Raw genomic sequence first — 25,379 nt, forward strand, 5'->3', positions numbered from 1 at the left:
GACTTCGATGCTGGTGCAACTTGAGAAGCTGTCACATTGCTTTTGTCTGTTAAAGCGCCAGAAGCAACGCGTTTTGACCTTGGCGTTGATTGCCCGCCCTCATTCTCCTTGTCATGGAAGTCTCGGGGTAACGGCCGTTTTGAAGGCAGAACTGGTGAAGTAAATATGGTACTCTGTTCCATGGAAGTCAGAGCCATACAACTCAGCCTTTTCGATACGTGATCCTTCAAAGCAGTGTCTTGCTTTAGTTTACCTCAAGATTCGATAATGGTTGGATTCGGGGAGACGCGTCAATCGCGCTCCGAAGTAAATAGATCCACAAACAAGGCTGGGCCATGAGGCTACGAAAACACACCCTTGCTTGCTAGGGGCCAACCTTAAAATATCCCATCTCGAGCACAACCCTCTGTTCTCAACTTTATCAGCGAGCAAGTAATAATGAATATCCCAGGACTTGGCCAGGCAGCTCCTGCTGTATGCCGAACAATCAATCTCTCTGAAAAGGCACAAAAAGCTGACCATAAATAGGCTACATTCTCCGCACCAACTATCCAAGCAGCAGTAGCAGTCCATGACCTACAAGCCAATTCAGAATGGCGTTTCGAAGTCGCATATGGACAAAGTATTGAAGTCAAGGTTTGATTTCCTACTCTGCGTCTATATTTTAAGCTAATATTCTCAAGATCCTTTCAGGAACCGCCGAGATCTTTGGTACAGAGCTGGCTGTCAACCATACATACACATTCCGCGGCACCAAATCATCAATTTTCACCTGGCATGGCTGTCGAATTGAAGTCAACGGGCCCTGCGAAGAGTACATGGCAGAAGAAACGCCCATGATAACCTACGTCAACACACATTTCGCCTTAGAAAAGCTACGAGACGATGCAATTCAGAACGGAGGGGAGGGACCAAGGGTTCTGGTTGTAGGACCAAATAATGCTGGGAAAACCAGTCTGGTGAAGCTGTTGACGGCTTATGCGACACGGATGGGACGTCAGCCTATGGTCATCAATACAGATTCGAGAGAAGCTTTGCTGTCGATTCCGGGGACACTTACGGCTACGCCTTTTGCTTCAATCATTGATGTTGAGCATGGGTGGGGAAGTAGTCCTACGAGTGGACCGAGTCCAGTGCCTGTGAAGCTGCCGTTGTGCTATTATTATGGATTGGCAAGCCCGGAGGATGATACAAAGTTATACAAGCCGATTCTCACGAGGCTGGCGTTGGCTGCTGCAAGCAGGCTAGCTGATGATCCGGTTATTAGGGGGACAGGAATGATTATTGATACTCCTGGAGTTATTAGCCAAGGAAAGGGTGGCTATGACTTAATATCACACATCGTCTCGGAATTTTCAGGTGAGTTAGATGATCACTATTTCTTGGTTTCGCTAATGCTATAAATGTAGTCAACACGATCTTGGTCCTTGGATCCGAGAGATTACACAGTGAGATGCAGCGCAGGTTCTCTGCATACAAGACAAGGTCAGGCGAGGCAATTACTCTAGTGAAGCTGGATAAATCAGGTGGTTGCGTCGATAGGGACGACACTTTTATGCAACAGATGCAAGAGGCTGCCATAAGAGAATATTTCTTCGGTGACCCAAAACGAACTCTTAGTCCACATACTCAACAAGTAAACTTCGATGATGCTACAATCTACAAAATCCATGAAGGTTCGTCTCCATTTCTGGACACGATATGAACCAGCTGACTCTATTCAGCAAACGCAATGCTTTCGTCATTTCTCCCAGGCGGCGAAGAAGATAGCCAGCAAGTAGGGTTATATGAGAATGTGGAGCCGTCCTCAATGATGCTGCATTGCCTACTCGCAGTCATGTATGCATCGACACGGGACTCACAGGAGACAGTTCGGGATGCGAGTGTAATGGGATTTGTGTACGTAGCGGAAGTTGATGAGAAGAAAAGGAGACTCAAGATCCTTGCCCCTTTGAACACCAGAATTACAGATCGACCTATGATCTGGGGTAGCTGGCCAGAGACTACAGTGAGTTTAATATGATTCACGGCTTTCATTGACCAAACGTTTTCCAGTACAAATAAAATGCAGTGCAATAAACCATCGTTGATAGATTGCTGGTCATGATTTGGTAATACAGTACGCCAAAACAGACCTCCCAATTACGCCAATCCAATTCCCTGCCAATCCCTGCGCATTTCCTATATCCATCCATGCCAGTACCGTCGCTATTGACACTTCCTTCATGCTTCATGCCTCCGAGCAAACCATGGCAGCTTAATCCCTAGTCTGTACCTTATGATCTCCCTTCACAGCCTCGGCATAAGTAGGCGGCACCGCACCGCCACTACTTCCCTCCGCACCATTATTGTTCCACGTTCCGTTCTGATCCTGATGAACGGGCGGGGCCATCGGAGCCGTCGTTCCATACGCACTTTGCTGACCAGGTCGCGCATTCTTTGCAGGAACTCTTGTCTTTCTGCCGTTGGGAGAAGTGACGATTACATAGGTGACTCGGCCCTCCTCGGCATCTTGGGGAAGAGAGTCGTAGTCATATTCGGGGAATTTGGCGATGATGTACCATGCGTGGAGGAGTCCAGGGACGAAACCCAGCATGCAAAGGCAGATGTTGATGAGAGAGTCGGCGGAGCATATGCCGCACTTGACCCAGACTGTGAAGAAGTTAGTGTTTGTTCAGTAAGAGTGTTGACGTCCAGCTCCGGTGGATGATCGAGGGGTTGGTCAAGGCTGAAAGCAATGCAGCTCTGAGAGCTCGATTCTTTCTGTGACCTAAGAACCGACTTGACTCTCCTATGATCATCCACGGGCTTTTAGACATATCGGTATCTCCAACCAACACGAGTCCATTTGGTGGAAGCAAAGTGCTGCCTAGAGGGGCGAGTCCTTACCTGCAATTGGGGGAAAGAGGATGGCAATCAAGCCGAGGAAGATATCTGAAGAACACATTTTGAGTTTGGTACTGTTGTTAATGATATGCGCTTGGTGGTGAGGAGGTGAAATGGTTTTGTTGTTGCAACGGAGAGATCCTTTGATTCATGGAGGTCATGTCAGGTCAGGTCGAAGGGAAGGGGCTCAGCCGTACTTCCTTCGTCATCATATCACGTGTGGCGCAACATTGTGCTAGACTCCGAGATATGCGCTAGCTGTTCTGGAATAAGGAGATTTAATAGCCGCGCAGAACCCCTCCAAAAGAAATAATAAGCGCGCTTTGTTACCCACCCTCATAAAAATCTTCAAGATAATCATCACAGATCTAGCCTAAAGGCACGCTTAAGCACACACTGACGCCTTAAGAACTCCCATCAACCAAAGTACAAGTCAAAGGACCGGGAGTGGGGCGATACAGTGTCTAATGGAGGATGTTGATATGACTGGTGTGGGTTCTGAGGGTACTCAGAAGGTACACAAGGGTCAAACGGCTCCACAGAATCAGAAGGGGGATAATGCTGAAAAGAATGAGAAAGTCATAGATTCTGATTCGGACGACGACGATCCAATTGTTTGCTCCTATGACATTTATATCAAGCCAAGAGCCACTGCGGACCGTCAATTTGTGGTTATGCAATTCCCCAATCGCGACTCGAGCCAACCATACAACGAAAAGTCCGAGAGTGCGCCTCTGGCCATCCGAATGAAACCAAAAGCTGGCATGTTTGAGATGGACGTCCCAGTTGACCCATGGCACAATTACGACAGGCTGAAGGGTGTTGTCATGGGAGATGCTCTAAGCAAGAGCGAAAACCTAAAGGGGGCTGGGAGTCACGGATTGGCATCTGGTTTTAGTATCGGAGCTCAACCAGCAAGTAGAGGGCGTCAGAGGACTGCGGCAAATGAAGAACTTGACCCGCAGCCTCTTATTGGAAACTTCGAAAACTCCGTTCGCAATCGTAAGGTCTTGGCAAAGCAGACTTTAGGTGGACAGTCAGTACCGAAGAATGGAATCCGCCCTCAGTATATGGTTGGTGTCTTTCAAGGCGGTATGTAATCTCCCGATCCTGACCGAAGCATTGATTAATTGTGATCATCAGAACAACTACATCTCACACCTGTTGACCATTTCGTTCAGATGCGGCCACAGTTTCATCACATCGATGCTTTGGCTGAGGCCGCAGCTCGTGCCCTCCCTCGGGCCGTAGTTGCTCGTCCACAGGAAGCACGTGCCGTTCATCTGACAGCAAAGTCTTCGATTGATGGCGAGGAAGAAAATGACGAGACCATGGCCGATCGTATTGCAGCTGTTCAGGCCGAACCGTGGAACAGCTTCCGGGTGGTTGATGAAAATAGTGACGAGGCCTGGGCTTCTTTCTATGACACCATGTTCGTGGGTGCCGACACTGGTCTTAAATCAAACGAGGAGCTGCGTGCGAATATTCCTAAGCTCAAATCCGTCTGGAGTAATGCCGAGTACTTGGAGGCTATTGCTCCGAAACGGCAGACAGTCAAGGCAAAGGACAAGAAGTTGAAGGGGAAAGAAGTGGTGGCAGAAGAAGATGACTTTGATTTGTCTAATTTGGAAGATACGGACAGCGAGTGAATACGAGTTCATGGCGAAGAATAGGGACGATTGCTGCATTTCCAGGCGTGTAAAAGGACAATACCCTTGCATTGATGGCGTTCACTAGACTAGGGTTCATAGAAAGCATGAAGAAACAACAACTGTACCATATTTAATACTCCTAAAAGGGATGTTGATTTGCAATCGATATAATAAATTTTACCTCTCCCCTGAGTATCTAGAGCGGGGACACCACCCTTAAGTCCGAACGCGATAACGATTACTGGCGCGGGAGCTCTGAAAGCTTACTTTACATTTCACGCCCCTCGGCTTCTCAACCAAACTCCAACATTTGGGTCTCTTCAGCGCAGCTCGGGGGATTGAAGATGGCATATCTTGCCCCTATCCACCGGCCGAGCAGCGTGCGCCATGCAATTAAGTTGAATCTTCTAGACCCCAAAGAGGAATGTTTAGTCCTTGCGTATGTCACCCCCACATAAACACCAAGCAAGACCTGCTAACTCGCACACAGCAAGGCAAATCGGGTCGAAATATGGACTCCAGGTCCAGAAGGTCTGGTAATGCTTCACAGCAAAGCCATCTATGGACGCGTGTCCATGTTCGCAAAGATCCGCCCCCAGGGCTCCGATGTCGACCACCTCTTTATAGGCACAATCCGCTTCCAATACTTCACTGTATGCTGGAACCCCACCACACGAGAATTCGACACCGTACACTCATTTGTAGATCTTACGGAAAGGCAGATGAAGGATTCGCAGAGCAGAGATCTGTGTAATGTCGATCCGACTGGGAGGTACCTGACTATAGAGCTCTTTGCGGGGGTTATGAATCTTATCAAGGTCAAACAACCTAGGAAAGGAGTCCGGAAGGCAGACAATTATCTGGATAAGCCGGAACAAGTACGGATTACAGAATTGCGGGTCCGGGCGTCGACGTTTCTATACACCGAATCAGATAGACCAAAAATTGCATTCTTATTCCAGGAACCGAAGGGCGAAGTCAAGTTGGCTACTTATAGGCTGGTGGATGATAAAGGTGCCTTTATGACTTTTGAACCTCAGAAGGACCGAGAGGATTACGTTCGAGATCTGGATATAGGGGCCAGTCACCTTATCCCGGTGCCGAAAGGCGAGGAAGACCACAAGAGATATATCGTCAGAAATGCAACTTCAGTCAAAGCACAACTAGGCGGTGTTATAGTAGTGGGGGAGACGAAAATGACATACCTTGACGATGAAAGTAAGGCGGTGATCCACCATAGCTTGAAAGAGGCATCGATATTTGTTGCTTGGGAGAAAGTTGATGATTTACATTTCCTGCTGGCGGATGATTATGGAACTCTGCATCTTCTGACGCTTATTGTTGATGGTGCTGTGGTTTTGGGCATGGATGTTGTGAAATTGGGGAAAACGACCAAGGCTTCCGTCATGGTGTATATGGGTGGCGGAATTCTTTATATTGGCTCACACTCAGGAGACTCACAAGTGATCCGGTTGGGGGATCTCGATGGGGATGGTGTAAGCCTGGCGATTCTACAGACCTTGCCAAATATCGCTCCGGTTTTAGATTTCGCTGTCATGGACATGGGAAGCCGAGAAGGAGAGACTCAAATGAACGAATACTCTTCGGGACAGGCACGAATAGTTACTGGGAGTGGAGCTCACGAGCAAGGCAGCTTGAGAAGTGTTAGAAGTGGTGTTGGTCTAGAGGATATTGGAATTCTGGCCGATATAGAAGAAGTACGAGGGGTGTTCAATCTGCGTTCGAATAAGCAGTCTCAGGCAGACGATACTCTTATCGTATCGTTTCCCATGGAGACACGGGTCTTCACATTCGATTCCCAGGGGGAGATCGAAGAAGTCGAGTCCTTCAGAGGCCTTGCGCTAGATCGACATACACTTCTAGCAATAAACCTCCCGGGTGGGACGTTCCTACAAGTCACACCTGACTCAGTAACAATACTTGGCCAGGGCCGCCAGGCTCAATGGAATCCACCTACTGGACAGTCTATTACAAATGCGTCCGCCAATGAGGGTCATGTATTACTTTCAGTCAACGGACTTACACTAGTTTCGCTGGACTTACAGCAAGAATTAAAGGAAGTTGCTGCGCAAAATCTCAGCAACGGCGACCAAGTTGCTTGCGTTCACGTACCTTGTGATATTCTAGGCTTCGGAATAGTAGGATTGTGGAAGTCGGGCTCTATCTCTATCCTCAACCTCGCAACCCTCGAAGTCGTCCATTCCGAGGATCTGCGCCGGACTAACACGACATCTATACCTCGAGATATTGTCATGACACAGATACTTCCGAAGGCTGTTTCTGGACCCCATCTCTTCGTTGCAATGGAGGACGGGATTGTTCTGACCTTCAACGTGGACAAGGAGACATTCCACCTATCGGGCAGGAAGAGCGTAGTCCTCGGAACGCAACAAGCTCACTTTCAAGTCCTACCTCGAGAAGACAATCTTTTCAACATATTCGCAACTTGCGAGCACCCCAGTCTAATATATGGAACAGAAGGACGAATAGTCTATTCTGCAGTCACTGCAGAGAGCGCCGTGTGCGTATGCTCCTTTGACAGCGAAGCCTATCCAGGATCGATAATTGTTGCCACCGCAGAAAATATCAAACTCTCCCAAATAGATACCGAACGCAGAACTCACGTCCGGACATTACACATGGGCCGCAATGTTAGACGAATAGCATATTCTAAAACCGAGCGAGCCTTTGGCATTGGCTGTATAGAACGGAAGTTGGTTCGAGGAGTAGAGACGATCGCAAGCAGCTTCTCGCTCGTCGAAGAGGTCAACTTTGGCGAACTAGGAGAGCCATTCTGGCTCGATGGCGAACATGGTCAGGAACTCGTCGAATGCGTGACGCGTGCTGAATTACCGACTGCGTATGGATCTCATATACCCGTGGAGAGATTCATCGTTGGCACGAGCTACGCCGAGGAAGACAGACTTGGCGACACGAACGAACGAGGCCGCATATTAATCTTCGGCATCGATAGCTCCAGAACCCCTTACCTGGTCGCGGCTCACACCCTCAAAGCCTCATGTCGATGTGTTCGCATTCTGGACGGGAAGATAGTAGCAGCGCTGGTGAAAACGGTGGTCGTCTACGACTACACGGAAACCACCGAAAGCTCCGCAGCTCTCACCAAGCTCGCCACCTACCGCACCTCAACATGCCCTATAGACCTGGCCGTCACAGGCAACATCATCGCAGTCGGAGACCTCATGAAATCCGTCTCCCTACTAGAATACATTCCCGGCCTCGACGGCCTCGATGCCAAACTCACCGAAATAGCGCGGCACCACCAAGCTTCCTGGACTACATCCGTCGTACACCTAGAAGACGAGAGCTACTTGCAAAGTGACGCAGAGGGGAATCTGATGGTTCTTGCCCATAATCCGGGCGGTGTTACACTAGAGGATCGCAAGAGGCTGGAGGTCACGAGCGAGATTAATCTAGGGGAGATGGTTAATAGGATACAACGTGTCAATGTGGAGCCCACTCCAAATGCTATCGTGGTCCCGAAAGCATTCCTCGCAACCGTACGTCGCTCTCTTCTCCTTACCCATCCTATCCCACCTCTCACCCAGCCTATCCATAATACATGCATGCATAGCTAACACAAATCAACAAACAGACCGAAGGTTCAATCCACCTAATATCCCTCATCGCCCCCTCATCCCAAGACCTGCTCATGCGCCTACAAACCCGCATGTCAGAGCTCATAACCACACTCGGCGACATCGACTTCAACCTCTACCGCTCCTTCAGATCCGCCGTGCGCGAAACGGCCGAGCCCTTCCGCTTCGTGGACGGCGAGTTGATCGAGCGCTTCTTGGATGTCGATGAGGAGACGCAGGCGCGCATTTGTGAGGGTCTCGGGCCGAGTGTCGAGGATGTGAGGAATCTTGTCGAGGAGTTGAAGAGGGTTCATTAGGGGAGTGGCGTGTGGTGGCGGGCTGCCCGAGGTAGCTCGGTTACGAGTAGGTGAAATGGCCGCCGCCGAATTTTATGTTACACAATTGCCGACCAGGCTTGCTGTGGACAGGAAAATTGACACCAATCTATGATGGGTCAGGTGAAGTGAGTGGGACACTTGAAAGTTGAATACGATTTATGTACATCATGAACCAGGTTAAATTTAAGCAAATCATCGGATCGGCGTCCAGAGAGAGCATTAAAAACATAGATAATTCAATTTATTTCATTCATCATGTCCTAATGCACTCCTAACTACAAAAATGCTTGCTTGCACGCAATTTCCACAACGCCAATAATGAATGGGTCTTTACGCTTCTCGGGTAAGATATCTGTAAACAACGGAGAAGTCCCTGCCCTTGCAGTCATCCTGCTGCTCAGCAGCCTCATAAACCTCCCCGGCTCGGGCAGCAAGCTCAAGACGAGCTCCAGCCTCCTCAGCAGCTAGAACTGCAAGACCAAGATCCTTCTTCATTAGGCTAAGGCCGAAGCCTCCGCTGTAGTCTCTGCTTGCCGGGCTACCCTCGACGACACCTTGCACAGGGTTGTTGATTTCACTTGGCCAGCACTTTCCGGTGCTGATGTTAATTAAGTTTCCAAGAGTTTTGGCATCCAGTCCCCACTTGATGCCTAGGTTCATGGCTTCTGCAGTTGCGATGTTGTTGATAGCAAGTAAATAGTTGTTTGCGAGTTTGCCTGAGAGACCGGCTCCCTGGACTCCACAATGAAGCACCCTCTTGCCCATAGCTAGTAGAATAGGCTCAACACGCGAGACTAGGGAATCCGGAGATCCAAGCATGAAAGTCAGAGTCCCAGCGGTAGCTCCCACTACGCCGCCTGACATTGGTGCGTCCACAAATCGTCCTTGCTGGGTGGTGTGCACCGCTCTTGCTGTTTCTCTCGAAGACGCAGGGTCAATTGTGGAGCAGTCAATGAACAAGCGATCTGGGTTTGCGACCTTTTCTTCGCTGAGTGGGCGCTTCAGGATTTGAGCAAACACATTCTTTACGTGTGATGGTCCGGGCAAGACGGTAATGATTGTTTCCTAGAAAATCCATATCAGCAAAGATCTCTTGCAATATTTTGGACATTCAAGATCGTAGCAATTAAGTAGGAAATATCAGAGGATTGGCTTTGTTGTAAATTTTAGGAATCATGTAGAAATCACCCAAGACGGGCGACCCCAACTTAGATCATTCGTTGGAACAAACTCATCATATGGAAAAATAGAGGGACTGCGAAGGCAAGGAGTGACTGTGGGAAACACTCACGGAATTGTGAGCAGTATCCCTCGGACTGGTTCCGATCTCCACCGCAGCACCCGCCGAGAGGGCCTTGGTTTCGGTTGCAAACCTCTCAAGCGATTCGGCATTGACATCGAATATTCGAAGGGTATCTGTGGAGGGAAGCTTTGCTTGTAGATTGCGAGCCATATTGTATCCTAAGAGGAAGTCAGCGTGGTGAAGCTACCCAGGCTGTCGCGTGCGTCTATAACATACCCATTTGGCCGAGCCCTATGAAGCCATACTGAGTCCGGCATCCCATAGAGGCAGAGAAGCTCCTGCGCTGGCCATATTGCAGAGCTGACCGCACCCGAGGTGCTACTAATCTGTAGTTCGACCTCATCTTTCGAAATGGTGGTGGTGAAAACAGGAAGAAGCAGAGGAAGAAGAGGAGAAGTTCGTATCAACAAAAGATGGGGCGTGTACCTACCCTGTCCAGCCTGCGCAGGAGTAGAGAGCTTCGCAGGCACCTAAGCCCCGCTAAGATCTCTGGCGCCTTGCTCCTTACAGTGAGGCGCCTGGGGTATGGGGAAGGGCCTAGCCAGTGGGATGCCCTGAGGATCAGTGGAAGATGAGGGGGAGGAGTACGGCAAAGCTTGCCCGAGAGACCGAATCCGAATGCTTCCGGTCGTCATTCACGGTGATTGATGCTGTTGGACTGTGAGACAGGAATATGGGGCAATACATATTGTACCGACCCGTCTCTACCCGACGGATGAAAAGCAGATACATGCATGCGCATAGTGCAGTGCGTGTCAGTAATTTACGTATCGTACGGTAGCAAATGTCTGGTTAGCAAGCAAGTGGGAGGGAGAAAGATGAGAAAAGGAGAAGGAAGGAGGGGTAGTGTGTGAGGTTGGAGAGTTCAAGAAGATCGAAGAAAATAAAACCAAAAAAAAACCGAGAAGAAAAGTTTCTTCGGTTCCGTGGAAATTGAGGGTCACGTGGAGCCTCACGATGGATGCACGGTGTCACCACAGGCGCCGCCAGCGGTGAGTGGGCTGGTGGGGTTGGTTTGGTGGTCGGCCAAGAAGGTCCGGAGTTTCAGCCTCGATATCGAAGCTAATCAAGCCGTTGTTATTTTCATTTTCATTATTCCATCTGGTCGGGAATACTTTCTTCGTTAGGCTCAATCCTCACGCAGCATGCTTTTCAGAGCATTTAGACCAGTTCTCAATTTATAGTAAATACAACATACATTATATCGTTAGTTTACCATATCTAAGCCCGTTTATGGACCTCTACCTATACACTCACCCGGGTATCAACCAGTCTCCTTCCTTTATATCCCAAAAACACTCCAATCTATCACAAGTCCAATAGACTACCACCCCCCAAAAGCATCTACAAACTCCCCAACCCCCACAGGAAACGCAAGAAAGCAAAACCTACCTCTTCTTCTTCCCCTCAAAACTCCCAACAACCCCATCCAAAGTCTTCGCCGCCTTGGCCTCCCTCTTCCTAAACCCCCCATTAAACAGCTCCGGCAACACCATCTGACTATTCGCATGTTCGGCCGCAAACCCAACCTCAGCACTCCCGCCCATCCTCTCCCTCGTAACCCTAACCGCCTCCTCCAACAACTCAGTCCCGACCCCCTTGCCCCGATACTTAATGCGAACCGTCCACGCGCGCACCACGCCCTTCCCACCCAGCTTCCTCCCCTTCTTCCCGCTGCCATTCCCATTCCTCTCCAGCCTTAAAACCAGAGCGCCGATAATCTCCTCCCCATATCGACTCCCAATAACAACATCTTCCTCCCCATCATTATTATTAACCGTTAAGAAATTCCAATTCAGTTCCTCGGCAAGATTGATGTACCCCGACGTGAGTCCCCGCACAAGGATCAAACACGCCATCGTAACACCCGCCCCCGTCGTCGCCACAATCCCAATATCCTCTCTCGTCTTATACAAAAGCTGACTCACGATCGCCAGTAACCCAATATACACCGCAATCGTCAACGGATGGAAAATCGCTGCTCGGGACGCGGCTTGGCGCTGCTGCGCGATGGAATCGGCTACCAGTTTCAGCGCGGCGACCTTGTCGGGTTCGGAGACCAGGACGCGCGTTGTGAGCGGTGGAATTGAGGCCAGGGGGTTGGTGGGAGCAGGGAGCTCGTCGGACATGGAGGTCATGTTTGCGACACTGGAGGGGAGGAAGGATAGCGGGGGGAGGGTTTGTGAAGTTGATGGGGTAGAGGAGGGGTGTTGAGGTGTTGGAGTTTATGATTGAGGCAGGGAGGACGAGGTTTGCGCGAAGGAAGGTGAAAAATGCTGCAGTGAGAAGGACGTGTTAGCTGGTTCTGCATTGTATAAACTCAAATAAGATTGAGCAGACGTACTTGTCTGCAAGAAGCTTGTGCAACGCGACGTTGAAAGCAGTGGATAAATTGTCCGAGGTGGTACAAGAAATTCCAATTCTCCGAGTCAAAATGTAAAAGGAAACTTCAACCACCCACAAGACAAAAACGAAAATATATATTTTTTCCAAATAGGAAAAGACAGTCCTACTAACCAGCACTGGTCTTAAAGCCAGGAACAGTATTCATTCGATCCGCAATAGTACTGGTGTGGCCCATCTGGCTACTAAGGTCCAGCTCTTGGATATGCACGTGGGCGTGAGCATGGTGTCTAGCCATTCTCCCGACCTCCTTTTACCTAATAAACGACTCAATCAAAGCAAAATTAGACATTTGTCAACAATCCAAACTGTGAAACCGAGGGGATTCGAGCACATCCTTATATCCTGACGTATTATCTTCGCACGTGGGTGCCATTGGCCCCGATAAGGAACGGGACGCTTGGCGGGTTATCGCTGCGGCACAGAAGTCTGGACCCCCATGTGAAGCTGCTAAAGCGTGGGAGGCTGATGTGCAGGTGACTGTTGGTGGGGGAGGTTGATGCGCTGGAATCCTATGGAGATAAGGTATGTACACATGCGGGAATAGCTTCAATGGTTACCATTGAAAAGCCACACTGATATCAGTTTCAGGATATAAACATTTGAGCCAATCAAGTGCTTTGGTCTGGTAAGCGATGCCCCTCCTTTTCCCCGAGTCCCACACCCACACCCACCCCCTTTTTTGGCGAGAATACTCAACAAAGATGGCACCAAAGCAGCCCAAAACGTCGTGCTCAAGGCGAGCTACACTGACAATAATATGAACCAGCAATAGCAACCACAGTACCAATCAAAACCCCGTAGTACTCGGCGTATATTAGTGGAGGAGAATATGCTGATAACGTATCGTCGGAATAACCAAGGCGAAAGTGACCCAATAGATCAATGGTAGCTATCTCACCCCTTGCTAATCCAGCTCGAGAATAATTGCAGGCGGTAGGAGGTCCTGGATATAAAGGCGGAAGCTCCAACGCCTGCAAAGAGTGACAGTCGCTTGAAAATAGACCATACACGCACTAGGGCCTCAGATCCGAAGCGTTGCGGTTTGATGAGAGCGTAAAGCTCCATAATCAGTGGTTTCGTTGAAGTTTTTTTTTTTTGTTTTGTGTGTGAACATGATGCCTTGGCTATGGCTGTTCAAGGGAGAATGTTGCCAAAATTTGCATGTGTCCTTGTTGGGACATCCTTGAAAATATGATAGACAAGAGAGCGCGCATAGATGCCAAGGCCTTGGCGCATCATGATTGATGATGCAAGCATACATTTCGGGAGAAGCTTCCTTGCACCTGTGAGAGTCCTTCTCGGCAGACAGAAAAGGCGGCTCCAATATATAATGTGCCACGCGGCATAGGGAATCTGAAGTCGCTGATAATGAGTGCCGATTTTTGTGTCTAGCATGAAGGGGGTATTCATACTCCATGCAAGATTCCACCGCTTTCAAATTGTCTACCTTCATCAACTAGCACGCCTCCTTTCGAGAAACGTTCTCGAATTTGCAAACTGTTCCATTAACACCTTCCGTCAGGATATTCGAGTCTTCAAAAGCAATCACCTCTTGAGATTCGAACTCAGGTTCACTCCACCCATAGAAGCGAGCCCCTCGGTCCTGAGAGAAGTCTGCACAGATTCACAAAACCCAACTTTCAGCTCAAGTAGCGCATCCTGCGCAGGATCTCCAGTCCCAGTCTTACTCAGGTTGCAAAGCAGAGTCTGAGCTGTTTCAAATGGGAAGAACATAATCATCCTCCTAACCATCCGCTGGTGCTGAACAAAAAAAATAGTCGGTTGACTGGCAGAGTTTATCAGCAGACTTCATAGCTTTTGTTTTGTATTTTCGGATATCAATATCGGAGAATGACTTGTAATCGTCCGTCGTAGATCCTCGAGCACAGGTTGTCATGTCAATAATAAGCTGGCAGAGAAAAATCTTTGTCATCTCGCAGAATATAAAAGCGGCAGCAACCTCAAAGCTTATGAATGAGAACTGAATCGAGTATGCGACTGGCGTAGCATCATCTAAAGTCTTGACTGGTAACCATTCTTTGTAAATTTGCAACCTTCCATCTCCTCCGCGGAGCTTGGCGTCCCATTCTGAGATGGCGTTTCCGACCCTCAGAACAATCTTGATCAGACTGTCCAGTAGTGTGAAATTGTCTTCGTCATCCGACGGATCCGATTGCATTTCAGCTTTTATCTTGTCAAAGGCTTGCATGACACACGGTAGATGAAAAGCAGGGTCTATCAAGGTCTGAAGGTAACTAGAACTATTAGGTTCCTCGGATTTCCAGGGTGGTTTAACTGCGGAAGACGGTGAATTAGCTTGACTTCTTGAAGAGCATCCTAGATTACAAGGCATTCGTAAGATATGATAGTGCCTGGAGTAATATTCCAGAGCCACCGTACGGCTCCTAACGCCTGTATAATAGGACACACGAAGTGTGGTTATCTTACTCCACTCAGGAAGACACAGGAACGATGCTTTGCGAGTTGTGAGGCAGACTGGAAGCTGTATTGCTCGATACTCGTAGAAGGTCCGCCGACTAGCATGCGAATTTAGGTTCTGAACACCGCGTGCCTTTAGCATAGCTCCAACGCCTTTCCACATCAAATTAGTACCGTTTCTTTGCAAATGAATGACGGACAGGAGATCAAAGGAAGACATCAACCCTAATCCCTCATTGCTCGGGGGAGTTCCCTGTGATAGTACTTACCTTGCAGGTGCTGCATCTGGTGATAATAATTGTTGTTGGCAACTAGCTATTATACATCAGCGAGGTTAGCAAAGAATAAGCACGGGGGATTTACCTCATACATAGCGCACTTAAGGCATGTAATCAAGTTGACATCAACCTGATGTTGATCAAGAGTAGGAAATGAGCCGCTACGAAATCCTGTACGAAGTCCATTGAGGGCTCGAGTATAGTGCTGTACTCCTGAAAATATCAAAGCCTGGTCCGCCCCTTCCTTGCCTAGCAGGGCCAGAGACATTGAGAGTAAAGAAGCATGGAGCTTCTCTGACCCAGGAAGGAAAGATAATGCGCATGCTTCGCCTATCCAACTTTCGCAGATGCCTTGTCCCAGGTCGCTTGAGACAACGCCCATATCAGGGAGATAGCGGTCTTGAATGACAGCAAGAAGTCCCGTTTAGTATTGAGCAACACCAAAGGACTCATCAATCCAAGGGGCGATGATTCCATTCGCCTCTATTCCAATGGGAAGTTTTTGTTCTGGGGCATCTCTCCGTTTCAGTGCAGCCGCTCTATTCCGCACGGAACGCTCTGCTGGAGACTTCTGGGCCTGCTTTGGACGGAGTGAGACATTCTCCGACTTTCCCAGCTTCTTAGTTCTATAACTATGTGTGCCATCAAAGTGCACATAGTCAACGGCGCGTTCATAGCCTCCGCATGATGAACCGGTATCGATGCAACGCTGACATGCAGGTTGCTGGCCATCACACTATTACAGCCAAGCAGCGTGTGTGAGTCTTCAGGCGGCAAGCATATTGGGAGAAGAGAGCTCACCTTGACTTTGCGTCTTCGACACTCCTGGCAGCGTGAGACATAGGCGCGGCCACCAACCCTGACCATGGCTCATAAGGTGTACTGAAGTGGCCGGCCGCCCACAATCATAACACAGCAACGAATCACTCTCTCCTGGATTTGCGGCAGTCCATCTATACCTCTCGCACACGTGTTTAGAGCACAAGAGGAGGCTTCTGACTTCATGACACGCGAAGTGAAGTGAAGCGAAGCGAAGGTTCCGTGTCTGCGTCCATTTTCGGAGTTAATATGGACCCATCTCGTATTTGACGGTAGGTACCTATAGTTCAGTGGCTCAGCCTCGTGGATAAGGCTGACCATCTCGGCATGATGTCTACCTTTTCCTTCTGTTATATATGCTTAGGCATGATTTCTGTAAAGTTTCGACCGAAGTATACATATGGGCAAGACTTGGCCGCACTCAACCCCACCTTCTTCCGATAAGCTCCTCCTATCTACTACTCTACCCCGCCATGTAAGATCTTATAAAGACTACCGGTCTTTTGGGCTAAGCTACCTTAGTTTATGATCTCAGACCAGTCTTCAAGTACTTCTCGCTTTCTCTTCACGGTTGTTCTGTATCCTCAAAATATTAGTCAAATTGTGCGAACTTCAATACACAATGGCATGGGAGAAGATAGCAGAAGATAAGAAAGCGCGCATTGCGGCATCCATTCCTCCAGAATGGCGTCTCAAATCAGCACCAACAGAAGTTTCTGTAATGGACTATCCCAAGGAGAGTGGCATCATGACTGCTGAGGAACTAGCAATTACAGAGTCTTCTGCTACCGATTTGGTTACGAAGATGGCCGAGGGTCAGTTGACTTCCGTTGCGGTTACGACTGCATTTTGCAAAAGAGCTGCTCTAGCTACTCAACTAGTACGTATAGTATCTTTTCAAGGGATAAATATATCATTTTAATCTTCTATCCAGACCAATTGCACTCTCGAGTTCTTCCCTGAAATGGCCTTAGCACGTGCAAAAGAACTCGATGAATCGTTCAAGAAGACAGGAAAAGTGGTTGGCCCTCTTCACGGGCTCCCAATCTCTCTTAAAGACCAATTCAGAATCAAGGTACAGCTCACCAGATTGGAATGTCTCACTGGAACTCACTGTTTTTTTTTAGGGATTAGAAACATCTATGGGATACGTTGCGTGGGTTGGAAAGGTTGACAAGGTCGATTCAGTCCTCGTTACACTCCTCTTGAAAGCCGGAGCCGTCTTCTACGTCAAGACAAGTGTTCCACAGAGTTTAATGGTTTGTGAAACTATTAACAATGTAATTGGCCGCACTGTAAATCCAAGGAACAAAAACTGGTCTTGTGGGGGTTCGTCCGGAGGTGAAGGTGCGATGATCGCGTTTAGAGGGGGGATCATTGGAGTTGGGACTGATATTGGTAAGCTGCTTCATTCGAAATCTAACAGATGCGTCTATCTAACATGTTCAGGTGGATCTATTCGAGTCCCATCGGCATTCAACTTCCTTTACGGCTTGCGACCTAGTCATGGCCGTCTGCCATACGCAAAGATGGCAAATAGCATGCAAGGCCAAGAGACTGTTCACAGTGTCTGTGGCCCTCTGACACACTCGGTTAAAGGTATTTATCTCAAGTTGCAGAAGTTCGTAGCTGATAGAACATAGATATGCGTCTTTTCGTGACGTCTGTCCTGGCTGAAGAGCCCTGGAAATATGATCCAAAAGTCGTTCCCTTGCCCTGGAGACAGTCAGAAGCAGATGTCATCAAAACCAAGCTCTCTTCGGGAGGCTTGACTATTGGATACTACAACTGCGACGGTGTAGTCCTCCCGCATCCACCCATTCTCCGAGGTGTTGACACCGTTGTCTCTACCCTCAAAGCAGCAGGCCACGATGTCTTCCAATGGACACCCTACAAGCACGACTATGCTAACAAAATAATCAACGGCAGTAACTAACCATTTTCTTTGTCCCTCCTCTGATTTTGCTGTGTTGAGGTTCCCAAAAGTGCCTTATTAGCCTCTCACCTTCTTCCTACCATTTACAGGGACCACATTACTAATGATCTATAGTCTACGCCGGCGATGGAGGAGCTGACATCTTCAGCACAATCAAAGAATCGGGTGAACCGGCCATCCCAAACTTCGCCGACCTCATCAACCCCTCTCTTCCCAAAATCGACATGAATGAGCTCTGGGACGTGCAACTCCAGAAGTGGGCCTACCAGTGCGAGTACTTAGAGCAGTTCCGACTTGCCGAGGAGACGCTGGGCAAAGAGATTGATGCTATCATTGCTCCGATCACGCCTACGGCTGCTATAAGACATAACCAGTTCAAGTATTACGGGTACGCTAGTGCTATCAATCTTCTGGACTTCACGAGTGTTGTTGTGCCAATTACTTGGGCGGATAAGAATGTGGATAAGAAGAAGGAGGGGTATAAAGCGCTGAGTGGTATCGACGAAGCCGTCCAAGCTGAATGCGAGTTCTCCATTCCGGAGTTGGGGAGTTCATGCTAATGAGATATTTAGATGATCCTGTGGCATATGATGGTGCTCCGGTGGCAGTACAGATTGTGGGACGGCGGTTGACTGAGGAGAGAATCATGGCTATTGCGGAGGAAATTGGAAGACTTTTGGGCAATGAAATTACCCCTTGAATTCTCATCTTATATGAGATAAATTACTCACAGTTGGGAGACAACATTTCTTGTCCTCATACTAGTACCACCTTCTTACATGGAATTTGGATTATTACTAAGGCGCAGGATGCGCTCGCTAGACCCCCCTTTTTAACACATCCCGTTTTATATTTCCACCTTGATCTATGAGACTATTGCATTTCGCACACTCGTTGCATTGCATCTATGCAGTAAACGTCTGTGGAAGACTAATAGAAAAGAAAGGTAATTGATTGACACATGAATGAAAATGAATTCTCAGGGTGGTGTAGCGATGTTCCATCTCAAGTGAGAATTGAAGACTAACTCGGTCGAACCCGGGAATCTTGACATGGATGAATACTTGGTGCAGTACCTGAAACGCAATACATCAAATTATAAGCAAGATAACCTTGGACAAAAGCACTAAAATAAGAGATCTGAAGTCTGGCTACTGTACCTGCAAAGATAGTGTCTACAAATGACTTCGTGTAGAGCCTGATGTACGAGTATTCTCTTTAAATTAGATTATCAAGAAACAAAAGCCATGGTGCACAGTCGGAACTGAGTTGAGTAGCTAGAGAGCTTTGAGTATGAAGCTGTTGGTATTCTTTTAATGTATGAGCGACGGTATTGATGGTGTCGTCTGGGGAAATTCCTACCTAGGGAGGCACTAGTCTAGTCTACGAGCCCTGTACCTAGGTACTCTTGGCGTAGATCTCCCCTCATCCACTACCCCACTCTCCAACTCCAAACGTCATTCTTAGTGCACATCTGATTTATAAGAATCAACCGTTCTTATTTTCTAAGTCCTAGATTCTTCAGCTTCAGCAACTAGTTAAGTATTCGCATGTCTGCAAGATACACCTCAAGACTTCTTTCGAATCTCCGTCGCGCAACACAATTGACACAACTCCCATTCCACACAAGACTAAGTCTAGCACGCACAATGGCTTCCATCCCCAAGACCATGAAAGGAGTTCTCATTGAGAAGACCGGCGGAGTAGAAGTCCTGCAATATAAAACCGACCTTCCAGTCCCAACCCCCAAAGAAGGAGAAGTGCTCGTAAAGAACGATTTCATAGGCATAAACTACATCGACACGTCTGTCTTCCCCTACCCCTCTTACAATACTATCCTAACAACCATCTAGCTATTTCCGCACCGGCCTCTATCCAGCCCCCAAACCCGAAATCCTAGGCCGCGAAGCAGAAGGCACAATCCTCTCCACCGGCCCCAGCGGCAATCTCTACAACCTCAAGCCCAACGACCGCGTCGTCTGGCTCGGCACCAGCGCCTACGCTGAATACTCCGCCGTGCCCGCCTCCAAAACCGTGCTCATCCCCTCCGCGCTCCCCGCAGGAATTGCAGCTGCCTCCCTGCTACAGGGCCTCACGGCTCTTACCATGATCCGGGAATCCTACCACGTGCAAAAAGGCGAGTGGATTTTGGTGCACGCCGCTGCGGGGGGTGTGGGGTTGTGGTTGTGTCAGTTATTGAGGGCAGTTGGTGCTAGGACGATAGGCACGGCTAGCACGGCGGAGAAGTTGGAGTTGGCCAAGGCGAATGGCGCAGAGGTGGTGATTAATTATAAGACGGAGACGGATTTTGTGGGGAGGATTAAGGAGATTACTGGAGGAGACGGGGTCAAGGCTGTTTTTGATAGTACGGGGAAGGATCAGTTTGAGAATGATTTGGAGGTTGTGGCGAGGAAGGGGACGATTGTCAGTTTTGGAAATTCGGTAAGATGGATTTTGAAGTTTTGTCTAAGGTGGTGGGAATGAGATGACATGTGAAACTGACGGGGAATAGTCTGGTGCCGTACCACCCTTTTCGATTTCGAGACTGACTGCGAAGAATATCAAGCTTTTGAGGCCGGGGCTGTTTCACTATATTGCTACGAGAGAGGAGTATGAGGGGTACTGTGCTGAGCTTTTTGACTTCATTATCAAGGATAAGCTGAACACTAGGATTCATGAGACGTATCCGCTCGCGGATATTGCGAGGGCACATACTGATTTGGAGGGACGAAAGACCACTGGCAAGCTGTTGCTGAAGCCGTAGGATGGCGGGTCATAATAGCCACAGGGCTCAATAATCCTAAAAACGCAAAAGTTGTACTGTATATGGTCTGGAGTATATTATAATGTGTGAAAGTGAAGAGCGAAAAAGTTGGGTACTGTATCAAGTGCGATCGATGTCAGAAGGCTACCTAGGCATGACAGAATGCGAAAGGAGCCGCCGTCGACTCTGAAGCAGAACATCGACCATCAGCAAGCAGCCTCCAGCCCCTTAAAACTGCATCTCCCTAAATTTTATAACATACTTGCGCCAGCCTGCCCGCCCACCCCTTTTCTTAAGCGAGCCGGGCGATGTTTATAGGTATGAATGAGAAATACGAGGCGATGTTTGGATAAGGTGTTCGTTTAGTGATTCATGTACATGGTTCGGCTACGCTTGATAGTATACTATAGTCATCTGCTCTGTGAAAAGAAGATGGTGCATGATATGAAAGAATCTGAGTGCCCTGTAAAGTCTGCATAATTAATATACGAGTCTAACGGAGAATTCGTTGGTACTATATGATATGATAGACAAGGGGGGGGATCAACGACAGGAAATGTTAAAGGCTAGGTATTGAAGAGATAATAAATGTCTGGGAATAGAAAGTTCGCAGCACATCGCACTTGTCTATGGTATTCCTCAAATTGGGAATGGCACACGAGAGAGTATTTCCTCTCTGAAGCTTGGAATGATTATTTAGTAGCAGTCAAGCCTCCGGGAAATAGCCATGTTATGTAAACTGAACGCTAGAATTATTAGATGCACCATGCCTCCTAAACGCCTAGTATATATAGTCTTCAATTTGTATATTTTTTGACGCCTCCACGCATCGCACCGTTTATTTATTTCCTATGGCCTAATTTGGGAAGCCTCAACGGAAGGGTAAGGAGAAGGACGATTACGGAGAGACTAGCAGCCATGATAAAGGTAGCCCGTAAGGAAGCAGCGTAGGAATCGATGACTTGTTCGCGGTAGACGGGGTCGAGGGTTGGGATTGCTTTAACTGATTTGCGGACTTCTTCAATGACCTGTATAGATGTCAGCTTCTGGGGATAGAATAATGGAAAGGGTAGACTGAGCGTACCTTGTCTCGATTCGGCCCTGTTACGAACTTAGCGAGGTAGTGAAATAGTGCGTTTTGCAGGACTAGACTACTCGTCGCAACACCAAGCACCATTCCCATCGATCTCCACAGAATCAGCGTACTCGTTACAACGGCCTGTTCGGCTTGTTCCGAGACGGCAAGCACGGCCATGAATGTTGCTGGGAACATGAAGCCCTGGCCCATACTTGTCGGAAGAAGGAAGATTAAGTATGCCCAATCTGGCATCCGCCTTTGCATCAAAGATAGTGCCACTGTTCCCACGAGTATGAGAAATGCACCTGCAACCAACGGAGGTTTGAGATTTTTAGACCAGGTAATGAGGAATCCTGTCGCTGTACCGGCTGTTGATGCAGCGATTGAAGGGACGATCAGGCGGAGTCCGGAGGAAGTTGCTGATTCGAGCAATACGGCTTGGAAATAGAGAGGTATGTTAAAGGTGACTGCGTTGACGATGATTGCACCAATGCTGTTGCTGATAATGAGGCCAGCGCGGGGGTTTTTGATAAGAAGCTTTAGTGGCATGATGGGGAGGTCTACAAAGGTTTCCACCCAGATGAAGAGGGGGAAGCAAATGCCGAAAATAACGAGAGACACTATCACGATTGGGTGGGACCATGGATAAACGTTTCCACCTAGGTTCTGAATCTCCAGTTAGTACTGAAAGAATGCGAGGAAAGGGAAGGAGCGTACCAATCCAAGGATGAGAAAAGTGATGGAGAGTGTTAGGAGACTAGATCCTATGTAATCGAAAACCTTCATTGCTTCCCATAAAGATTTCTTCTGTACGCCGTCTGCCAGGCCAAGATTCTTGGGGACTGTGAAGCATGCGATGCACAGGCAAATTACCAATGCTGGAACCTGGATACCGAACTCCCATCGCCATCCGAGGTGATCTGATGAGTTAGTATTGCAAATTCTAGAGCTTGTTCGAAATCGGGAGCATCCCATGTCTCAAAGCTCCTGAGACAATTACAAGGACATCAAAATTCGTTTTGGTAAGAAAACATACATACCAGCAATCGCGCCACCTAGCGCAGCCCCCAAGGCTGATCCAACGCCGAATATAATGTTGATGTAAGATTGATAGACGCCCCGAATCTCAATTGGTACGAGATCACTTGTAATTATTGAACCCATGGTCATCATTCCTCCAGCCCCGAGACCACATACCGCTCGAGCAATGATGAAACTTATCATACTCTGAGCAAGGGCACACCATACGGTAGATATCAAGAAAACAGCCATGGTGAACACATAAGGCGGTTTCCGTCCAATCGTATCTGATAGCCGCCCGAACAGCGGCTGAAAGCTTGTCGAAGTTAGAAGGAACGCCGTCGATAGCCATGAAGCACTGTTGGAGCTTTCAAAATACGAAGTGATGATTGGATGAGAAGAGACCATGATCGTAGAATCGAAGCAGGCCACGAAGTACGAAACAAGTACCCCTCCAAAAATGAGCCAGAATCTCGTGACGCTTACACCAGCAAGAAACGGTGATTTCGATCCAGATTTGTCCTCCTCTCCTTCGCCAATTACTTCTTCTAGGATGCTGCTGTTTGTGCTAATGAACGATTTGCGTCGACTGCTCGCGTGACTTGATGCTCGATGCTTTGACTTAACTGCGCCGTATCTTCTCGGTCCCCGAAGCATAGCAGTTGCTTGGGATTCTGGTTCAATTCCAAGACCCGTGGTGATGGACTCAGATCTCGAAAGGAGGTTATCGAACTCATTGGCCTCGATGTCTTCATCGGTATCTTCATCGATCAAAGTATCTTCTCGAGAGAATCTACCATGACTTGATCCCTCCAGGGTTGCCGAAAGGAGATTAGTCCGTTCGTTAGCATCTTGGCCATTGTGACTCCCAGAACCGCTCTTTGCTGGAGCAATTGAAGTTGGTGCCATTTTGGGGAACCAGTTTCTTGTGAAACGACGACGAGTATAAAAATTAAAAGGTGGTAGGTAATTCACGACTTATAAAGTCGGATCATCAATGCAACGTGCAAGGTCGGAGTCATCCGGGCAGCAGTGTATCCAAACACCCCTCTGTGACCCCTCAGTGAGCTGGAGATATGCAAAATCCCGTCAATTGGTACGTCGAGATCGGGAAAGAAACGGCTTTGATCTGTGTTGTAAACAAGAGTCTCTTCTGAACAAATTGTAGCAGTGTAGCCCAAGAAGAGGGAGTTCATAAGAGACTAAGAGATGAAGAGAGAAAAATTGAAGCTGTCAAGGATTTCAACAGGTATGAGAGTATTGGTGGGGTCCTACTTTGGAGCTTTACTGGGTTTGGGTGGAAATATTATTATATGTACCTTAGTCAAGGGTGGGTGCATGCTGCTACTGTACTGTAGCAGCGGATATGCCCACCCGAATGCCGCTCAAGTGGATAGATATGTCGAACTTGACATGCATTCCGTGAGGGGTTGCACAGTGGGATGGTATGTAGGCACTTATCATGCATAAGCGCGTCCTTCTCGACTTTAAAGGTTGGATGGGATGGGAAAAGGAGAGGAAAGCATACAATAATAACCTCAAAATATTCTCTATTTCGTACAGTAACAAGTCGGATAAATATTAGTCCGGCCATCAAAACCCCACCCCACCCCTCTGGAAATGTTTCCCCCATTTTTGAATAACTCACCCAGGACGCCTCACGACACTCATTTACTTTCATGTCCTTAGTCACAAACTCACCAATTCATTGATCCTCCTCTCCTCTCCAACTTCTCCCAAGATGCCACAACTTCCCCTCCGAATAGCCGTTCTCGAATGCGGCGCCCCCCTCCCGAAAACTGCCTCAAAATACGGTGGTTATGGCGGCGTCTTCAAAGCCCTCCTAAACTCCGCAGCAGACACACTGTCCCACCCGGTTCTATCCTCCTCTTCCGACCTGGCAATCACCAGTTTCGATGTGGAAAACGCTCAAGTGTACCCCTCACTAGAAGACATAGACGCGATCCTCATCACCGGCTCGAAATTCAATGCGTTTGACAATGATCCTTGGATTGTGAAGCTGGTGGAGTTTGTGCAGGTGATATTGAAGCAGAGGAGGGTGAGGATTATAGGGGTCTGTTTTGGACATCAGATTGTGGGTAGGGCGATGGGGGTTAAGGTGTACAGGAGTGAGGAGGGGTGGGAGGCGAGTGTTACGGCTATGGATTTGACGAAGAGGGGGCAGGAGATTTTTGGGAAGTCTGCATTGGTGAGTTTTCTTTTTCCTTTTCATTTCGAGCAACCCGTAATGAGAGCAGACATGGACTAATCGATTAAGGCATTGCACCAAATGCATAGAGATATTGTATACGAATACCCGGAAGGAGTCGAGGCGCTGGCATATACAGAGAAATGTGCTGTGCAGGGAATGTATGTTTCAAAGAGGTTTATTACGGTACAAGGACACCCGGAGTTTAATGAAGAGATTGTGAGGGAGATTTTGGACACTAGACATACGCTTGGTATCTTTGACGCTGCTACGTATCAAGAAATGCTTGCGAGGGTGGACAAGTACCAAGATGGTGTTGTTGTTGCACAAGCGTTTTTGAGATTTTTGTTGGAGGAATGAGTTATGAAGACATATGATCTGCTGCAGTTGAACATAGACTTGTTATTGAGAGGTAAGACCACATTATAGAACACTCGAATAGCTTTATCTGGTAGAATTGGCATATCTGGGATACTAAGTATAAGACTAGAAATCCGGAAGAGTTTCACTCCTGAAAATCAAATCAGGAAAAGCTTCTCTGGAGCGATGATGGGATTTCAATAAAGCCGACCAGAAAGTGACGCTGAGATTATATACAATAAACCTGTAAATATGCAGCCCAGATCCAAGG

The 25,379-nt window shown here is 48.1% G+C and overlaps 14 protein-coding genes across 14 annotated transcripts; 7 read left to right on the forward strand and 7 right to left on the reverse strand.

The window, feature by feature from the left end:
- Window positions 1-438: 438 nt before the first annotated feature.
- clp1 (mRNA cleavage and polyadenylation factor) lies at window positions 439-2,023 on the forward strand (the record flags this gene model as incomplete). Its single annotated transcript, XM_031151496.1, has 5 exons — window positions 439-474; window positions 529-636; window positions 684-1,359; window positions 1,410-1,676; window positions 1,755-2,023. The coding sequence occupies 5 exons, from the start codon at window positions 439-441 to the stop codon at window positions 2,021-2,023; spliced, it is 1,356 nt and encodes a 451-aa protein (XP_031002472.1).
- A 234-nt stretch (window positions 2,024-2,257) lies between these two features.
- Window positions 2,258-2,947, reverse strand: pmp31 (Plasma membrane proteolipid; the record flags this gene model as incomplete). Its single annotated transcript, XM_031151497.1, has 2 exons — window positions 2,258-2,652; window positions 2,890-2,947. The coding sequence occupies 2 exons, from the start codon at window positions 2,945-2,947 to the stop codon at window positions 2,258-2,260; spliced, it is 453 nt and encodes a 150-aa protein (XP_031002449.1).
- A 406-nt stretch (window positions 2,948-3,353) lies between these two features.
- On the forward strand, window positions 3,354-4,535 carry rpc37 (DNA-directed RNA polymerase III subunit; the record flags this gene model as incomplete). Its single annotated transcript, XM_031151498.1, has 2 exons — window positions 3,354-3,978; window positions 4,030-4,535. 2 exons carry the CDS (start codon window positions 3,354-3,356, stop codon window positions 4,533-4,535), a joined length of 1,131 nt encoding a protein of 376 aa, XP_031002448.1.
- Window positions 4,536-4,882: 347 nt separating this feature from the next.
- On the forward strand, window positions 4,883-8,475 carry DBB1 (DNA damage-binding protein; the record flags this gene model as incomplete). Its single annotated transcript, XM_031151499.1, has 3 exons — window positions 4,883-4,977; window positions 5,029-8,080; window positions 8,176-8,475. The coding sequence occupies 3 exons, from the start codon at window positions 4,883-4,885 to the stop codon at window positions 8,473-8,475; spliced, it is 3,447 nt and encodes a 1,148-aa protein (XP_031002451.1).
- A 351-nt stretch (window positions 8,476-8,826) lies between these two features.
- On the reverse strand, window positions 8,827-9,949 carry LHYA1_G006563 (putative 3-hydroxyisobutyrate dehydrogenase, mitochondrial; the record flags this gene model as incomplete). The annotated part of the gene is made up of 2 exons (XM_031151500.1): window positions 8,827-9,561; window positions 9,788-9,949. The coding sequence occupies 2 exons, from the start codon at window positions 9,947-9,949 to the stop codon at window positions 8,827-8,829; spliced, it is 897 nt and encodes a 298-aa protein (XP_031002450.1).
- A 1,238-nt stretch (window positions 9,950-11,187) lies between these two features.
- Window positions 11,188-11,937, reverse strand: LHYA1_G006564 (uncharacterized protein; the record flags this gene model as incomplete). Its single annotated transcript, XM_031151501.1, has 1 exon — window positions 11,188-11,937. One exon carries the CDS (start codon window positions 11,935-11,937, stop codon window positions 11,188-11,190), a length of 750 nt encoding a protein of 249 aa, XP_031002453.1.
- A 1,813-nt stretch (window positions 11,938-13,750) lies between these two features.
- Window positions 13,751-14,384, reverse strand: LHYA1_G006565 (uncharacterized protein; the record flags this gene model as incomplete). Its single annotated transcript, XM_031151502.1, has 2 exons — window positions 13,751-13,917; window positions 13,955-14,384. The coding sequence occupies 2 exons, from the start codon at window positions 14,382-14,384 to the stop codon at window positions 13,751-13,753; spliced, it is 597 nt and encodes a 198-aa protein (XP_031002452.1).
- A 493-nt stretch (window positions 14,385-14,877) lies between these two features.
- On the reverse strand, window positions 14,878-15,190 carry LHYA1_G006566 (uncharacterized protein; the record flags this gene model as incomplete). The annotated part of the gene is given in 3 exon segments (XM_031151503.1): window positions 14,878-14,897; window positions 14,914-14,959; window positions 15,008-15,190. 3 exon segments carry the CDS (start codon window positions 15,188-15,190, stop codon window positions 14,878-14,880), a joined length of 249 nt encoding a protein of 82 aa, XP_031002455.1.
- A 156-nt stretch (window positions 15,191-15,346) lies between these two features.
- On the reverse strand, window positions 15,347-15,789 carry ctnR_0 (Citrinin biosynthesis transcriptional activator; the record flags this gene model as incomplete). The annotated part of the gene is made up of 2 exons (XM_031151504.1): window positions 15,347-15,658; window positions 15,724-15,789. The coding sequence occupies 2 exons, from the start codon at window positions 15,787-15,789 to the stop codon at window positions 15,347-15,349; spliced, it is 378 nt and encodes a 125-aa protein (XP_031002454.1).
- A 574-nt stretch (window positions 15,790-16,363) lies between these two features.
- On the forward strand, window positions 16,364-17,384 carry amdS_0 (Acetamidase; the record flags this gene model as incomplete). Its single annotated transcript, XM_031151505.1, has 4 exons — window positions 16,364-16,621; window positions 16,676-16,816; window positions 16,869-17,139; window positions 17,191-17,384. 4 exons carry the CDS (start codon window positions 16,364-16,366, stop codon window positions 17,382-17,384), a joined length of 864 nt encoding a protein of 287 aa, XP_031002457.1.
- Window positions 17,385-17,901: 517 nt separating this feature from the next.
- amdS_7 (Acetamidase) lies at window positions 17,902-18,377 on the forward strand (the record flags this gene model as incomplete). The annotated part of the gene is made up of 2 exons (XM_031151506.1): window positions 17,902-18,226; window positions 18,250-18,377. 2 exons carry the CDS (start codon window positions 17,902-17,904, stop codon window positions 18,375-18,377), a joined length of 453 nt encoding a protein of 150 aa, XP_031002456.1.
- Window positions 18,378-19,326: 949 nt separating this feature from the next.
- On the forward strand, window positions 19,327-20,441 carry ZTA1 (putative quinone oxidoreductase; the record flags this gene model as incomplete). Its single annotated transcript, XM_031151507.1, has 3 exons — window positions 19,327-19,481; window positions 19,531-20,119; window positions 20,190-20,441. The coding sequence occupies 3 exons, from the start codon at window positions 19,327-19,329 to the stop codon at window positions 20,439-20,441; spliced, it is 996 nt and encodes a 331-aa protein (XP_031002460.1).
- Window positions 20,442-21,283: 842 nt separating this feature from the next.
- On the reverse strand, window positions 21,284-23,448 carry LHYA1_G006571 (putative transporter; the record flags this gene model as incomplete). Its single annotated transcript, XM_031151508.1, has 4 exons — window positions 21,284-21,469; window positions 21,526-22,185; window positions 22,237-22,439; window positions 22,560-23,448. 4 exons carry the CDS (start codon window positions 23,446-23,448, stop codon window positions 21,284-21,286), a joined length of 1,938 nt encoding a protein of 645 aa, XP_031002470.1.
- An 832-nt stretch (window positions 23,449-24,280) lies between these two features.
- Window positions 24,281-25,108, forward strand: LHYA1_G006572 (putative glutamine amidotransferase-like protein; the record flags this gene model as incomplete). The annotated part of the gene is made up of 2 exons (XM_031151509.1): window positions 24,281-24,748; window positions 24,818-25,108. 2 exons carry the CDS (start codon window positions 24,281-24,283, stop codon window positions 25,106-25,108), a joined length of 759 nt encoding a protein of 252 aa, XP_031002458.1.
- Between the last annotated feature and the right edge of the window lie 271 nt (window positions 25,109-25,379).

The sequence above is a fragment of the Lachnellula hyalina genome, assembly GCF_007821495.1.
Source record: "Lachnellula hyalina strain CBS 185.66 chromosome Unknown contig00167, whole genome shotgun sequence".
NCBI lineage: Eukaryota > Fungi > Ascomycota > Leotiomycetes > Helotiales > Lachnaceae > Lachnellula > Lachnellula hyalina.